The sequence below is a fragment of the Nothobranchius furzeri genome, chromosome 10, assembly GCF_043380555.1.
Source record: "Nothobranchius furzeri strain GRZ-AD chromosome 10, NfurGRZ-RIMD1, whole genome shotgun sequence".
NCBI lineage: Eukaryota > Metazoa > Chordata > Actinopteri > Cyprinodontiformes > Nothobranchiidae > Nothobranchius > Nothobranchius furzeri.
Window position 1 is genome coordinate 52,634,723 of NC_091750.1, and position 18,140 is coordinate 52,652,862.

The 18,140-nt window shown below is 39.6% G+C and overlaps 1 protein-coding gene and 1 long non-coding RNA gene across 7 annotated transcripts in view; one reads left to right on the top strand and one right to left on the bottom strand.

The window, feature by feature from the left end:
• Window positions 1-339: 339 nt before the first annotated feature.
• ncor1 (nuclear receptor corepressor 1) overlaps window positions 340-18,140 on the top strand; it is an 85,091-nt gene continuing 67,290 nt past the window's right edge. For all 6 annotated transcript variants that reach the window (XM_054730663.2, XM_054730664.2, XM_054730665.2 and 3 more), the window contains exons 1-2: window positions 340-472; window positions 10,563-10,752. In XM_054730663.2, coding sequence (XP_054586638.2) covers window positions 10,642-10,752 — 111 coding nt within the window. In that variant the 5' untranslated portion in view covers window positions 340-472; window positions 10,563-10,641. The remainder of the gene's footprint in view (window positions 473-10,562; window positions 10,753-18,140) is intronic.
• On the bottom strand, window positions 6,220-7,680 carry LOC139072233 (uncharacterized). The gene is made up of 4 exons (XR_011521818.1): window positions 7,591-7,680; window positions 6,966-7,053; window positions 6,794-6,876; window positions 6,220-6,337 (listed from the first exon to the last, which is right to left on the bottom strand). It is a non-coding gene; the product is annotated as an uncharacterized lncRNA (long non-coding RNA).

Below are 18,140 nucleotides of genomic sequence, written 5' to 3' on the forward strand. Positions count from 1 at the left end.
ACTATAATGCAATAAGATTATTTCTGGTCGACAATTATTGATAGTAGCTCAACGTGTTTAAAACTAATCAAACTGGGCCAAGTTCTTGTTTTTAAAAGAGAAAATCCCAGCGGCATCAGCATGTTTGAGGGGAAGCTTTAGTTGTCACACTTCAATTTCCTGGTTGATATATAAGAAAAATAGTTTCCGATATAAAACTAACTTTTTAAAAACAAATATGTATTTTCAATTTTCATACATATTTTAACTACTATATTGTTTCCGAAGTAATTTTTTTTATTGAACGACGACAATTGATTTTACCAAATAAGGCCTATTTTTCGCTGTTAGGATATCGACCGACAGATGCGGCGCAGTCTGTAGTCTGCTCAGCCGTTCACAGCCCACAACCCGCGGATTTACAATCAACTGTTAACGCAGATTTCTCCCTGGGATACATTTCTTTCCCATTTTTATATACTTCAAATATGCGGTGAGTACAAGTCGTTTGCATGTAGCTCATCAAAGAGTCTAATTAGCACTGTTTAAACGACTCGGTGTACGCTGAAAATCTGCCTTGCAAGATGGCGACGTGGTTGAAAATTCAAAGGTGAAATAGAGGCTGGGTTAGGCAGTGAGCTCCAACAACATCTTAAATGTACTAATAACATCGTAAAGTGCTCATATATCGCTTGTGTTTGCGTTAATGTGTTTTCCTCGGTGCACGTTTTTGGATTTGCTGCTAGTTGATGTGAAAATGACCCAATTTCCATCCAAAATAAGGTATAAAAGTCCTGTTGAGTTTATGTGACAGTATGCTGTTAAATTACAACAAAAAACGTCACACAACGGCAGCATTTACACAGTTTTACCCATTAGAATGGGTATTGTGAGAGGAAACAATGTAGATGTTCTACGAATACACTCTTAACACAATATGTTAATGTTTTCCACCCAACCTAGCTTGCTTTTACCCTCAAAACTCTTAAAATTATGTCTGAAATCCATTTTAATTTGATGCAGTTGTTAAAAAGGTCGTGTAGGGATAGCTCAGGGTTAGCTCATGTTTTCCCTCCCCCACACTTTATATTTAATAAAGAGAACGAGTCAAAAGTTGAATCATTTTCTACTAAATATGTAGACTAAGACCTGCTTAATGTGTAGCAGAAACAAACTAACAAACAGGAGGCCATGGTCAGGTCACATCACAAAGGTTAAACCAGATTACTGTGAAGGCAAACAGGTTTTAATATCCTTCTTGCACAATAACTTTATAAATAAATATTGCTATTCAGATAATATTTGATGTTTTGTTTCACCGAAACATTGTTTTGCACAGAGGTTTTATTCTTTGGTAAATCATGATTAAATAAGAGTAAATGGTGTGTATGTCAACATAACATTGACGGCGTCCCCAGCTGTATTGGTGTAACCTATTTTCAAGGTTGACTTTATAGATTTTTAGCTTTTGTTTTGGATGTTTGCTTACAGAATCATTCCAGTGCTATAAAAGTAACTTTATTTCTAAATTAGAGCAATCATTACAGATGTTTAAAAAGACCTTTTAGGGGTAAAACTGAAATTGTTGTCAGATTGTATTTGAAAAGTGATCACCAAGGAGCTGGCATGTCAATATTTTATTTAACTAGAAGTTATCTGAGATTAACATAATATAGTGTAGCTGGTCAGATGGTAAAAGAGGGGTTGCAGTTTAATACCCATTTATGAGATCTGTTACCCTCACTGCAGTCCACTTACTGGGTGTTACCGTCTATAAAATAATTAAGCAACACATCAACAACTTTGCTAGTAATAACAAATATATTATTCTTTATAAAACATACTTACAGAGTTTGGAGTCATCTGCTTCTCTTTTCATTTGAGGGGATCCTAATTGGGTTTTGCTCAGTTGTGTAGAAGCCTGCTAATACAAACCTCCTTGTACACTCTTCTTGCTGATCTTACTGTTTTATTGGCCACCAGTCATGTTGCATGGTTAAACCATGATGTTCACAAGCAGATGAAGCAACTAAAAGTGCCCCTGTGCAACAGTTTCTGAGACCCCAGTTTACATGTGCATTGCCATTTCTGTGATTGCAAAGAGCAAGCAGGCAGGTACTTTGCATTAGGCAGTTGTGGTTCTGCCTGCTGCTATTTGGATCCTTTTTCATTTGCTTCTTTTTAAGTGAGATTGTTTTGCTTTAGAGTGAATTAAAAAATGACTGTGGAGTATTTTACATTTACTGGTCTGCATTGCTACACATTAGTTGAATCATTTAGCTGTTTATGAATGCCTAAAGATAGGTTTTATTTTATTTTTTATTGAAGTGATAAAATGGAAGCAACCAATAACACAATGGAAGCAGAGAAACACCAACTTCTACCAGAGTTGACTAAATGGTAAAGTGGCCTATTTATACATAGCATTTTCCAGAGTTCTACAACCCCTCAAGGTGCTTTACAACACACCCATTCACACACATTCACATGCTGGTGGTGATGATCTACAGTGTAACTAGAGTTGCCTTGGGTCACACTGGTACCACCAGTCCCTCTGACCACCACCAGCAGCCAAGACGTTGTCTTGCCCAAGGACAAAACTACTACGACAGACTGAAAAGGTCTCAAACCTGGCACCCTCCAGTTGTGGGGCATGCACTTAACTCCTCTGCCACCGTGGCCCCAGATTACTACAGTAATCTTTTAGAAATCGTAAAATGGAATCTTCACTCATTAAACCAGTGGTTTCCAAGTTCTTCAGCTTTTGCTCCACAAAATGAGACCAGCTGTTGGAATGTAATGCATACTAGTATTGTAATGGGGCATAAAACCTACAGTTTACAAGCTTGACCGTCCCATATTCCAGTCAGAACTGACAAATCTCCTCGGATGAGAAGCAAAACATCTTCAAGTAACCAAATAAGTCCAGTTGCCTTCATTTGAACCCCTTTGGATAACCATGACCTAGATGACTGAGAACCTTCACCAGCAGAATGACAAAATGAAACATTCAAATGATTCAGTGAACTTGTCATAGAAGCACGGCTTCTAAGTTCTCCATCTTGTGGATTAAAGACCAAGTTCACAAATTGTTTTCCTTATGAGTCGATCTCTGTGGGGAAATAACCCACTCTCCTGTTTCAGGAACTAGAAGTGAGCCAGAAGAAAGAGGAGCAGAAGATGGCAGGTTGTGGAGTTTTATTTCCAGACATCTCACCTCTGATTGGATAAGAGCAATGCTACTCCACTACTGTCTCAGGTTGCTCTGCATCATTGATGCTTTATCTCCACAAATACTATAAGCCTGAAGGAGTTCTGCCATGTTGTGGAGTTGCTAATGCTAATGGCTAGCTTCTAATAGCCAAGATGGGTGAGTCTATGAATTCAATGTGATGTGCAGTTGTCAGTAGGGTTGAATGATGGGACAAATCATTCAACCATCGCTGATGGGCTTAGTCGTTTTGGTTGTTTTTACAAGAGATGGTTTGTTTATTTATTTATTCCCCCCCCCCCCCCCCCAGCGAGTTAGTTTGTTAATGACAGATATTTTACACACACGCACAGAGAACATAGTGGAGGTAACAAACAAGAAAGGATCTCCATCAGTGCATCTGAGCATTATCTCATACTTTCACGCATCTCGCTGCTGAAAGTGCACGCAAGCCAAGAGGAGCTGAGAGAGCATCTGTGACGCACTCGACATCGTGCACAAGAGTGCAGTGTTGAGCTGAAAGTGGAAATCCTCCTATTTTTCAGAAAGCCTGGAAGACCTCTGGTTATTTCATTTGGAGAAATGTTTCCTGATTTTAAAACTTTGGCTTAACAAGTAGCGCTCGTTATTCAGCACCCGCTTGTGCGCTTGTGTATCAGCAGAGCGTGGATTAATCCAGAACAACATTTTAACAGCCACAAGTCTTTCTGAGACAAAAGAACCTCAAACCCTCTTCCGCAAACTCCCTAGAGACATTTATGCACAAGCTGAAGGTGATCAGTTCAGGTTTCCACGGATCAGAAGGAATTTGCGTTTGAGCCGCAGCAGGTGAAATGTTCCTAATTTAAGGGAAATTGTTTAATTGCATTGTTTATGTTACTGGGGCACTCTGTTCAGCTTGTTTGGACTAATTATTAATTAAAAATGTTTGGAAATTGAATGATTATTTATTATTCTAAAAATGAAAGTGACAGGGATAAATGGATCATGTGACCTCTGGCTGCTCCCTCATAGTGCGTCCAAATTCTGCAGCAAAAATGTAATTTCTCAAACTCAAAGGAAAAAAATCCCAATAGCCTTTGTTCCGAAAAAACATTTTGCTTAAATAAAATGCCATAGTGGGCACCTCAGAGTAACAAAGACGAGGCTTCTTTTTAACAATTTTACCGTGTTAAATGTGGGCTATATACATCAGACTACCAAACAACAAATACAAAATTTAAAAAATAGAAAAATCTAAATTTCTCTTCCACCAAACATGTGCACATCTATAAAAAAAAGAAATCAGTCTTTGGACTTCTACCGTGTTCACAAATCAGTCCGTGCATCGTGATGTTGCATAAAAATGTGCATGCATGAATAAATCGCCCATCGTCATTCATTAGACTGATGATTGGCGGTGGAAAAATTATACAAATCGCCCAACCCTAGTTGTCAGGCTTTTCTGACCTGATCATTTGCCTGTTTATTTTTCACATTCAGCGTGCAACTGAAACTTTGAATGACCTATTCGTAAAAATGACAAGTAAAAACAGTTTCTCAGTGAACTTGCTCTTTAAAGGAGACATAACATGCTTTTAAGTTATTCCTTTTTACATCTAAATCCTTCAGTTGGGGGTCTAAAAACAGTGGAACTGCAGTTCTTTGGTCTGATTTCCTCATTATTGTTGCTCTACAGACCCTCATCTACCCCTGTTCTGAGGAGAGTCTTGAGAACGAGCCGTTTTGGGTACTGTCTCTTTAAACTGGAGGAGGAGCTGTAAACTCCGCCCCCCCCTCCATAGTGCAGACCTGTACTCTCCTCCCCCAGCCGGACTTTGTAGTTCTATAGAGAAATCATTATTTAGCATAGCAGATTTAGCATAGCATATTAGCATTTTTAAAACATGTGGGGAGAGTAGTTCATCAAGCTGTTTCAAGGCTGCTAACTCTCTCATGCATTTGTCTGTAGTCACTCACACACACCCGTCACGGCCGACGGAGGGACAAGCTAGCAGGCACGTGCACGCGCGCACATACACACACACACACACCCGTCACGGCCGACGGAAGGACAAGCAGCAGGCGCGCGCACGCGCGCGCACACACACACACACAAGGAATGCTGCTTGCTTATTTATTTCTATAAAAAATGTTTTAAAAAATGATACAGCTCATTAAAACACCATTAAAAGAATATATTTTATTAAGATCTCTATCTATATATATATATATACATACATATAATTATAAATAATTTTATAAGTAGTCTTATTTTATATTGGGTGTCTTAATGGCTGAAAATGGATAAAAAGCAGTTACATTTTAATTTAAAGATTTGAGATTCTAGTCAAAAATAAAGAACATTCCTCCAAATGTTCTTTAATGTGATCATTATAATTCTAATGCTTACAACTTTTTTATTGTCTGCAATGTGTAGCCTATATCTTTATTAAATGTGTGTTTTGCTGTAAAGTGGTAATTCTCTCTAATGTGTACAGAGAGGTGGACATCAGTGCTGCAGTGAAATTCCCAAGATCAGTCTGCTTTGCTGACAAATATAGTTAAATCTTACCTGCATTCTAAATAAATACCGTTAGGTGAAAACATCAGTAGGCATCGAGTTATTGATACAATTCCTAACAGCCAGAATGGAAGAAGAGCATGCTGGGTCATCCTGGACCTGAGCCTGTTCTGTGTATTTACCTACAGGATGCAATAAATGTCTACAAGGCGGAGTTTGGACCATTACATCTAAAAGAAAACATACAATCAGTGATTTTTTTAATTGTTTACATTAATATACAAATTTTCTAAGTATTAACCTCACAGCAAATACGTAGAACAATATAATAAACAGGTTTTAGTAGTTAAACAGGCGTTATGCACACAGGTGCTTTGTGTCTCGGTGCTGGTGGTATCTAGGTCTCAGAGTTCCTGTCCTCCTGCCGTCTTCTGTTGTCCTCAGGATACGGATTGACGTTTCCTGATGATGAGGGAGGGGCAGTATGTGGGCTTCAAACTGGTCCTGGATAACAGTGGGAGACCTCCGTTGTCTCTGAGACCAGAGGGTTGGTGAGATGCAGATCTTCTCTACCTCATCTAGAAATGGAGTTGGTTCAGGGAAAACTTTTCCAAAGACCAGTTCCATGATGTCATCGTCATATTCTGCAATGATAGACAATAACTTTAATGACATATTTTGTTTACAAGCAGCTTTAGGAAAGTTGTTTCTTTAGCTTTCATGTTTATAGTCACGTTTGTGTTTGTTCACAAGTTCACTTTGCTGCAGTGACTTCATATTCTTACAAATGTAATAAAATAGTGACACTAAAATTATACAAATGATTCCTTATGAAAGGAAGCTCATTAGAGAGCAGTGCAGACAGACTTACTACATGCTGCAGCTGTTTTTGTAGGCCAGCTGCTGCTGAACTTGGGGAAAGTTATTCTGCACACATCCAGATCAGATGGTCGATTACAGAAAATAATGTAATTCAATAATTTCTAAACAGACTAAACAAGTAAAACGTCAAATAAATCACTCTGCTGTCATCAGACGGAGTGATTCAGGGGGTGAGGTGTTCTTAATGATGAGGGTGGCTGAGGTGTGTCATCACTCACTTTGGTCTGGTCCAGACCGTCTCTTTACTGGTGCGTCTCCTTCCTCAGTAGGTGAAGCTTCAACATCTGAACGTTCTGTGTTCCTTAGAGGAGAAGAAAAGTAACATTAGCAAGCTGGCTAAATTATTTTTACTAGCATCTCAAGGACTTGGAGAAGCAGATCTTCACTTACCAGACCAGTTTGTCCCAGCTGAGCTCATCAGGGCGTTAGTCTGACAGCCTGTCAGTGAAACACGGCTCCAGCCTTCTGGATGTGGACTCTAAAAAGCAAAGGAACATTTCTACTTTTGTTTTAATTATTTTAAAGCTGATTTTATCAGCTTTCCAATGCTCACGCTCATACAGACGGTGAGCTTTGCTGCGTCTGACTGATGCAGAGTTCGTTTTTATATCTGCAGTGAGACAAAAAACTAACCTCACTCCACTCAGAGATTGTTCTTTAAAACTCTATTAAATCCACTGTTTTGACGCACTTTAATGACTTTGTCACGCTGCATTTTAGCTGATATGGGACTTTATTTACTGGATGCTAAGATTACATCACACTCACGTAGAATAACACACAGGCTCTCTGCTGTTACAATCAGTGGAAGGTTATCATCTGGTGTAAAAGAAGGAGTTGATCAGAAATCACGTTTTATTCCACGAAAATCAGCCAAATCCACATTAATCTGGGTGCTAACTTTACTAGCATACTGTGCTAGCGATAGCAAGCTGGATGCTAACGCTTTAGTGCTGCTAATGCCCGTAAATCTAAAGTAAAGTTTGTCGACATTTTAGAGTGATATGAAGCTTACCGCTCTGCTGCTGTGTCCCGGTGCTGCCAAATTCAGATGGAAATGACTCCTTTTAGATAGATGAAGCCCTCAGTACTTACTAGCCTGAAGACACGAACGAACGAACCACGCGCACGCACGCACGCACGCACGCACGCACGCACGCACACACACACACACACACACACACACACACACACACACACACACACACACACACACACACACACACACACAAACACACACAAACACACACACACACACACACACACTACTTTTTCTTCTGTGTTTTTTTAGCAGTAGTGTCATCAGCTCCTGGGTTTAAATACTGCCACACCACCCTTCCTTAAAACGAGGAACAGTTTTGAGCTGTGTGTGGCTAAAATAACCAGACATTCTGCATTTTTCCAATAGGACTACAAAAAATCTTAGCAAGAAGAAAAAATGGCGGATTGGCTCTGTGTTTAGCTGAGGGCCATTACCATATTTGGTAGTTATCCTGACGAAATAAATTACTGATGTAATAGATAATTTGAAAAACTGAACGGGTGGACAAATATGCCCAAAACTTAATTATTAAATATCTAAATAGCAACTCCAGTGAATAATATAAGCCTTTTTGCTCACTTAGACACTTAAAATGTGAAACACACCGTGTTAATGGATAAAAAAGTGGGTTTTTCATGTTATGTCTCCTTTAAACAAGCCCAAATCATAATTATTTACTTAAAGGAAACAAATCAAGGTTTCATTGGTTTAATTATTTTCTAAACGCAGCGTAGTAAATTTGTTTTTACTTTTTTGCTAATGCTGTAGCCTTCCTCAGAGCACTGCCGAAAGGAACATAACATTTCTGCACATTGTATACCATCTTCATACAGGTTTAATGTACATCTAAGAAGTAAATAGTTTTTCTATCTGATTTTACACCCTGTCAGTTTTTAATCAACTCAAAAGGTTCTTGAAGATTCGTGCTTTGTAAAAATCAATTCTTGTTTATAAATGGATTATAATCCACTTTCTTGCTCGTGCTCCATCTTTCCATCTGTTTGATCAGATTTGTCTTTCTAGATTTTGCCAAATTAGAGGCAAAATAATGTATCTGCATTATCAGTTGTTTATGACAATGCAAATTTATGGTCAGTAGTTTGCTGTCATGTATATGATATTGTAAATATTAGAACATTTAATAGTATATGCCATGTTTTAGTGAACATGTCAGACGTGTGCAGACAGTTTGAAAAATACCCTATTCTGAATGGTGGCAACAAGTGGATCCTCCACAACAAGTTTATCATTACTGGAATGGTGTCTGGTGGGAGTTTGTTGGAATGAGTTTTGAGCTAATCCCTTAGAAAAAGTGTCAGAAGTGTGTCTCAGGGCAGCGATTAGTCAACATAATCAGTGACATGTAACTACAAAACCATGATTGATGCAGTGTTTTTTGTTTATGCATCATTAGCCTTCAAAAACTATATTAGTCAAATATCTGGGGGCAGGATAATTGATTATTGTTTGTCATGACCGCATGAAGCCTAATGAAGAACTTCTGAGGAGGAGGAGCAGAATGCAGAGCAAGGTTGTCCAACCTTGGTCCTCCAGGGCCACCATGCAGCATATTTATTTGCTTCCGTGATTCAGCAGATTCTTTACCTGTTTAGAGGTCCTTAAGCTACGCAAAAGCATTATCAGATGTGTTGAAGCTGAGAAACATTCAAAACCAGTCTTTATCTCCGGTCCTTGAGGGCGGTTATTCAGCATGTTTTTGTTATTTCCCTGCTTCAACACACTTCATTCAATGGTTGAATTACCTTTTAATCCCATTAATGTCCTACTGATTAAAATCTGGTGTATTTAAGCAGGCAAAACAACCTGCTGAATATGGCTCCTGGAGGACCAAGGTTAGACACCTCACATGTAGAGCTGGGGCGACGGTGGCACAGGAGTTAAGTGATCGCCCCATAATCGGAAGGTTGCAGGTTTGAGCCCCGCTCAGTCTCTCGCTGTCGTTGTGTCCTTGGGCAAGACACTTAACCCCCTTTGCCTGCTGGTGGTGGTCGGAGGGACCGGTGGCACCAGTGCTCGACAGCCTTGCCTCTGTTGGTGTGCCCCAGGGCAGCTGGTACTACATCGTAGCTCATCCTCATCAGAGTATGAATGGGTGAATGGCTGATTGTGTTGTAAAGCGCTTTGGGGGGTTCCAGGACTCTAGAAGGTGCTATGTCAAATACAGGCCATTTAGAGAACCCCAGGGTTTATACTAACATCATTTTAGTTTTGAACTTCAGATGTCTATTAAAATGTTTCAGTGATCAACAAGAACTTCAGAATATTAGTTTTCAAATTCACGTTTGTCTACGATAAGATTTGCTGCAGTTAGGAGCTGAAACTCTTAACATTTAGTCTTTGTTTTGTACAAGTTACTCCTATGTTTTTGTTCAAAAGCATTAGTGTAAGTCATGGCTGCAGAATAAAAAAAGATCTATAAAAATTGCATTTTTATTATTTGCAATATCAATTTTACAAGGCCTTTTTAAAAACTGTAGACCCAAACTGCTTGCAAACATCTACATAAATAGTTCTAAGGACTCTCAGCTCATAGGGGGTGTTGTTGGTATTGTGGTGACAGAAAAAGTGGATTTATCATTCTCATAGCAATATTACAAGTGCATATTTTCTAATAGCCATAGCCTAAATCAGTTTGTTGGGTAATTTTTGATTTAATTCTGACTTTATTTCTCACGCTGCCAAAAAACCAGATGATATCACGCCAGGGGTTTACATCTCAATTCACCTGCTTGTTAGAAACATTTATTGCAGTATCAAATCATTGTGAATTTGTTTGTCCATTGAAAAACAAATGGTGTCATTTCTGATGTTCGCATAAGTTATTCTTTTAAATTTCTTTTCATTCACAAACATTTTACAAACCTGTGTTGTAATTCTTAAAATGTAATGGTGACCAGTGGAGGTATTGTGTTTTCTGTTTCCAGGTGGTTTTTATATCCAAACATGGTGTAGCTAAGCTTTCTGACCTGTGAGGCAGCAACAGCCCACCAGCTCTGAGTCAGGATGTCCAGTAGCTCGGGCTATCCCCCTAGCCAGGGGAGCTTCAGCAGTGAGCAGAACCGATACCCATCACACTCTGTCCAGTACACCTTCACCGGCACACGCCACCAACAGGTAAACCCTCCACGTGCTTAGTTGTGTTAGCTAATGTGTGTTTTTGACTCTCCTGAAGGCTGTTTAAAATCATCTTGAGACACTTGCATCTAAAATCCCTCTGGAATGGGTTCTGGACCAGATATTGCTTAAGTTTAAAAAAGAAACAAGAATATATTTTTAGCAATAAAAACTATTTGCAATTTGAATTATTTTTGTTTTAGCAGCGTTTATATCAAATGATTCCATGCCCAATTCCAGTTTCTAATTTTTATACACTTTCTGGTCTGTGATTATTTTGTTTAATACTAAAATTGGCAAAATTACATTTTATCTTCTTTACATGAATTACAGCGAGCACAATTGCCTAACTCTTAGTCGTACAATGTCATTGTAATCTGAAGATGATCGGTTTGGATTAGATTCTGCTTGGTTTGTCGTGTTTTCAGATGCATACTGTCTTAATTTGTAGTGAACATCATGCTTCATTTCATCCCAGTGAGCAACATATTTAGCTCATTTTCATACAGCAGTGTATGTCCCTGCTGCACTAGTGAGGTGTTGCTCCTTCACACCTGACTGACTTCGCTCTGATGCCACTTTGTATATTCAGGATCAGATGGCAGCTTTATTAGAATCTATGTAAGCGGTCTGCACATGCTCCTATGATCTTGTGGTCCGTAAAGATTTCTAACTAATCATGTGAGTTTGATGCTGGTCTGTACTTGAGGATAAAATTAAGTAGAGCTATAAAATAAAGAAGAACAGTTAGCAGGGTGATGATCTCCCAAGTTGGATGCATCATCATAGGAGTGTTTGTCTCTGTTAGACAGCGGTTAGCTTGTGTTATACTGCAGTAACGGCATTTCTACTGTAATAAAGTTTTAGTTTTTAATTTTGGCACACTTTTAGTTGCACATTAATTGACTTTTCTAAATGTTGGCTAGTCCTTGTTTGCTATTATTGGATGGAGCTTCGCCGAATTTCACTTTCGCAGAAAACTATCAGCGGAACATTTCTGAACATTTCATTATTTGCTTAAATTGTGGATAAGAACGGTCCTTAAATGTTTCCTGAAACTTTGTTTGCTGAACCATACCTTGCTGATAACCTTCAGGTGTTTCTTTACCTCTGTTGTTTTTACACTGATTCTAATCGGTTTTCAGTAACAAAAATTACATTAGTTTGCTAGATGTTGTTGTGCCTCTACTCTACACTCAGCGATAAAGCTTCAGAGGAATATCCCCTTCTTTATAACGTGGACATGCTTTGGTATTCTGCCCTTATTTTAAGAAGCATAAACTCCCACACTTGCTTTCAGATTATAATGAATCTTTTTAGTAGACAAAAAATTATTATGCAGATCATTTTCAAATCAGAAAGGTTATCATTGTGTTATTTGGAGAGTTTCAGTCAGGGTTGGGCATCGTTTGATTTTGAACGATTCCGATTCTTTCAAGACATGACATGTTTTACATGAGCCAGCTAACCACAGGTCCTACTTGATCAAATAATCTTAACTTCAACAATTCACACACCTACCACCTACCAGCAGCAGTGTGCTATGAGTTTTATTTCCACCTCTGAAATGTAAATCCCTCTATTATGGTTCAGATACCTCATGTTAACTCATTCACTGCCAGCCGTTTCCTGATCGCTAACGGCCTTCGCTGCCAGCGTTTCTCACCGTTTTTACTGTTTTTTTAAAGAGTCAGTGAATGTTGCATGCTAGGATGATGTTGACGCCAAAACAACCAAAACAAAGCGGAGACTCACCTCTTACATCAGGAAGAATCCGCATGTTTTCAGCGTTATCCATTCTTTCATAATCCGTTGTCGAATTGTGATCGGCAGATGCTTTTCCGGTTCGCGCCTCACTTTTTTTTACAGGAACGGCCCAAAACGATCTCCTAACACATTGATGTTCTGCTTCCTGATCACGTGACGTGTGACATATGCGGATGAAGATCAGCTTCAGGGCTGAGATGTTTGTTCTCTCAGCGCGGGGGCTCGTTCCGATTTTCAAACAGTCGTCGTCAGACTTTAGTTGTCATTGGCAGTGAACGGTTGGATCTAAAATGACGACTTTAGTCGCCAATGGCGGTGAGTGAGTTAAACATACATATCAGTTTGGACTGTTTTTGGCATTTTTCTACAATAATTTCAGTCTAAAAAAATCGCTAATATCGCCTGGCTGAATGTATCGTAATATATCTTGATACATTGTATCGTTTCCCCGTATCATGATACATATCGTATCACCAGAATTTCAATACACATCCCTACTTTTAATGTTATATTAATGTGGATGCTTTTTAGCGCTGATCAGTGACATCACTCACTACCAAAGCTGTTGCTATATGCTGACATCTGCAAAGTCTTGTAAGGGCTGAATTTGAATGGAGACACAACAGCTGGGAGGACTAGAGGATCCTGTCTCCCGGTCAATTTCCATGTCCCAGACTTTACTCTGATGTTCCGGTAATGGAAACACAGCTAATGTGAGAGTTGGCAGCCCTGGTTAAAGCAGGATGGTATGACAGGGTTTTTCCGGCGTTCAAATTTGCGTGGTGGCCGCCTCCAGCTATTTTTGTGCCGCCCTAGCCTGGTTTCACTCGGCACCCAGCTAAATGGATGTTATTTTAACTGCAGTTGCAGCGTTGCGTCACTATAGGGGTGCTGTATCAGCAGCGGTGCACCAAAAAGCGCTAAAACTGCTGCAGAAAAAGATCAAAAATAGCTTTTCTCACTAGTTGGTACATATCTATGGTTGGTGCTATTGTAGGCTGACCATACGTCCTCTTTCCCCCAGACATGTCCACTTTTCACTCTCTGTCCGGGGGGGTTCCTACATTGATCAAAATGTTCGGTTTTTCATCCAGGAGCAGGGATCGAGTTATGGGGGCTAGATATCTTTCAGGGAAAGATCCAGTTTCTGCCTATATTAAAATATTTATGGACTCTGAGCGTAGCAGGATTCTGTTGAGCGGAGAGGACGCAAGAGCGCTGATCGTTGGTGCGTCCAGCGCATGATACATTCTCAAGGTGGCGCAACAAAACATTATTATTAACACATGATCGTTCATATCTGTTTATATTCTCTGGTATTCTGTCTTTTAATAGTTCCTGACGCGCTCCTCTCATCGTGTGCTGCAGTGATTTCACCTCACTGATGCAGCATCGAAACGCGCACTCCACTTTGCGGTCAGGAGATCCCTTTGATCTGCTCAAAAGTAACTGATGAGGTGAAAAAATAAGGATCCAGGCAGCAGTTTTTCTGGAGAATTTAGAGGAGATGCAGGAAGATGACAGAGAGGACAGACAAATAGTTAAATAAAAACAAGAAAACAAAGCGTGAAAGTCAAATGTAGGTAGATTTATCTCCAGTACACGTTTTTACCTGTATGAAATAAGTTCTACACATGTAATATTTATACATCTGATACAATTCAGATCACCTTCAAAACTCAGTCACACACCCAGGGCCGTTTCAAGGCATTTTGGGGGCCAAGGCAAAACGGAACACCCCCTAACCCTAACCCGTACATAATAGACATGCCACCATTACATTGTTAGCAGCAGAAATTAAATGTCATTACCATTTCCAACACAAATGCATGTTAATGAAATGCATTATATTTTACTGGATATATTTATGTGTTATTTTGACTAAGATGAGTGTTATTAATACAAACCTAAAATGTTACTGAAATGTAGGTCAAATATTTAAAAATATTTTTAACTATAAATTTCAGATGGGAAAAAGGGAACTAAACACCAATCTAATGCATATTATTGAGCCTTTTATAATATTTAGTCTTTAAAAAAGTGAGGCAGTTGAATGCACAGAGTATGCATGTGCTGGCGCATGGTCAGGATGGTACCACCTCTGCCTCAATTTGAGCCAGGAAAAGCCCAGTTTGAAGTAATTTCCTGTCATGTTTGTAAATATCACTGTATATTTGTTAAAACCGTATTGACCCGAATTAGGGCTGCACAATATATCGAAAAATTATCATCATCGGGATAACAGGACGTGCGATAGGCCCATCGCAAAACACGTCAAAAATGGCGATAAATGTTTGGTTCAACATTTCCATCCGTGTCATACATCAGCTTTTTGTAAACCAGCTCTGTTTTTTACGCGGAAATATTATTTGACCAATCAAATGTAGCCCTTCTTATATGTGGCCAATCAGATGGGTCCGTTCACATAATACGCCCGCCCCCTACATAGACTCTTTTGGAAAGCAACAGCTGAACAGAGTTTGCGGCGCCGTTCCCTTGTTCGTCATGCTGGCTCAGAGCAACGAACACACTTTGTGCTGAGGTTTCTGAAATCAGCGCTGCTTTCAAGCGTGAACGTGAGTACGCTCGGTGTCGTTAATCATTTTTACCGGGCTGACTCCGACATGTGCCGGTGAACCAACCCACCTTCATGTCGCTGTTGTTCCACCGGGTGGGGATGTTAGCCCCAGGCTCCGGTTAGCTTCCAGCTAAAAGGCTACAGCACTCTCCTCCCAGTCCCACCCTGCTAAAGAGGGCCTGGAAAAGTTCCCCCACACATCAAAGTGATTTTTCCTTTATGAGCTTTTATAACCTTGTTAATCAGGATAGTTGATTTGCTGCTGCACATAAACTGTCAGTCAGAAGCTCTGCTAGCCGGTTATCTTAGTTCAGTTTGTTAGCTTGTTATGAGAATCATAGTTGCAGTTTCATCATCTGAGCTGCTTTTTAAGATCTAGGTAAACTTGTTCAATTTGGGGTTAAAACCAAACGTTTTCACATATTTTCCATGTAGTTTTTTTTTGCCAGTTCCTCTTCTGAAAGGTAGACAATTGTTTTTCTCTTTCCCTCATAAAATCTTAATATTCTCCTAGTTTGGCCCAGCACAGTTCACTTCCCAATTACAGCAACAGCCTTATATCTTAAACACATAAGTGGAGAAAATGCTCAGTAGCAATGAGAGAATTTGCTGTTGCATTTAAGTGATGTTAACTATTATTTAACATTAGGGCTGTAGCGAAGCCTCGACGAAGTCGACGGCTCAATTCTAAAAATTTGTCGACGTCAGATCTGGAAATCGACGCACCGCGCCCACTTGTTGCATCCCCAGGAGTTTGTAAATAGAGGAGGAATCTGCCTGTTTTTCCTCTAGTTCGCCCTCTTCTCCGCCTTCACTAACATCTCCGCCAAATACCGAAGACCCGGAACAACGTCCGTCCACTACTAGATTATTTTCCTGTTTTGCCCCTTCGTCTCCCGGCAACGGACAACAACTTCCGGGGTCAGATGCGCTGCTTCGTGTCTATAGCAGATGTAGAAAATCACCGGGAGCGCTTCTCCCTTCATTAAGGAGCTTCTTTCAGACATTAGGAGAGCTGTTTTGGTGGTAGCAGTCTCTCCTCCGTGCTGGTCTGTTTGCTGCTGGGTGTTTTTGGTTTATTTAAACTTGGTAACTTGAACTTAATGTTGGTAAAGCTACTGTTAGCATCTTCGCTAACAGCTTCTTGCGTTGGGATAAGCTGTTACGTTTTGGTTTAGAGTTCATCTTTTTTGTGGTGTAGATCTCCCTTTTATTACATTTAGAGTGTTGTGGGTTTTCGGTTAAGTGTAAAATATCACCTGAGTTTGGTTTAACCCGTAAGACCACTCGCCTCACGCACATAAGTGACCAAAACAAAGCAGCATGGAGACACTCCATCTTCTACCACCTCTCAGGCAGCAGCCTGCACTCCCAAGTTCTACACGTCACCAGAACATAACCAACCGCAACACAATAAAAGCAGTGTTATACAAAATGGAAGGCCTGTAGTGTTTCTTCTCTTACAGTAAGAATTTATCAATTTTTTTGAGGAATTTATTTGAGATTTTCTGGTTTTTGTTAATTGTGCAATAGAAAAATAATCATTAGATTAATTTTCTAAATAGTCATTAGAATAGTCGACTATTCGATAAAATAATCGTCAGAATAATCGTTTTAAAAATAATCGTTTACCCCCAGCCCTATTTAACATTTAAACTTACTTTCAGATTTTTTTATTTATTCAAAAACCCTGGTAAGGGATGTTTTTCTGTATTCGGAGCATCAGAAAAAGTTTTATGGTGGAGGTGATGTTTTAAAGTCACTGAGAAACTGCATGCATGCAGTTTGTTGTTTTGCTGCTAATACAGTAGCAGGTGCAGCTGCATATTTTTGCAATAAAAATGGTATGTTGTAATGGAATTCATGCATTAGTTTTTGTTTGCTTTGAACCCAGAGCAGACGTCACACGCCAGACGACATCAACACTGCATACTTTAGTATTTGTTCATTAATCTTGAGTAATATCGATATCGCAATATTAAGCACTGTTATCGAATATCGCAGCTTTTCCTAATATCGTGCAGCCCTAACCCGAATATAAGACGAGTTTTTTTTTTTCATTGAAAATAATTTTGAAATGTGGGGTCGTATAATCAGGGTCTAATTCACTGCCAGCCGTTCCATGATCAGAAAAGCCCTTCCCTGCCAGCATTTTCAGTTTAAGAGTCACAAAACGTTGTGCTCTATGATGATGTCGACGCCAAAAGTACCAAAACAAAGAGGAGACTCACCTCTTGCATCAGGAAGAATCCTCGTGTTTCGAGCGTTATCCGTTCTTTCATAATTTGTTGTTGAATTGTGATCGGCAGAAGCTTTTCCGGTTCGCCCTCACATTTATTTTACAGCAGCGGCCTTCTGCCTCCTGGTCATGTGACTTTCGCAGATGAAGATCAGCTTTAGAGCTGGGATGTTTGTTCTCACGGTGCGGGGGCTCGTTCTGATGCCCACACAGTAATCACTTTTGTCGTCAAAGGGAGTTAACATATTAAGGCAGAGTTATGAGAAGTATTAGATGACTGTAGTCAATTCAGCAGAGGCGTCAAACATTGCATGCATGGATGCATTGGATAGCCGTGAGGATGACGTTCTGGGAGGAGCTGGCAGGTGTAGCGATGGTACACCTGGACCGCAGCAGCATGAGTGAGAATGAGAGTGAGTACAACGAGACAGAGGGCGTCTGAATAAAAGCCTCATTTGACTTTAGATTTCACATGTCAGCAAAGTTCTGATAGTTGGCATTAAAATAGTATTTTTGCTCAGTATTTGTTCTCAAATTTTCAATAAAAATAGTCGATTTAAAAAGTGATTTTTTTTTTGTCCTTTCCTGAAGATTAGTCATGGAAAGGGGACGGGTTGTCTTATAACCGTGGTCGTCCTATATTCAGGTTTTTATTTTTTATTTTTCAATAATTATCGATATTGATCAACATGAATTTAATTTAACCAATTTGGTTTTTTGAATATTGTCCAGCCTTACTGCCAGTACCAAAAATCTTTGCTGTTGTTCATAAAACTACTTCACCAATTGTCTCATGTCCGTATT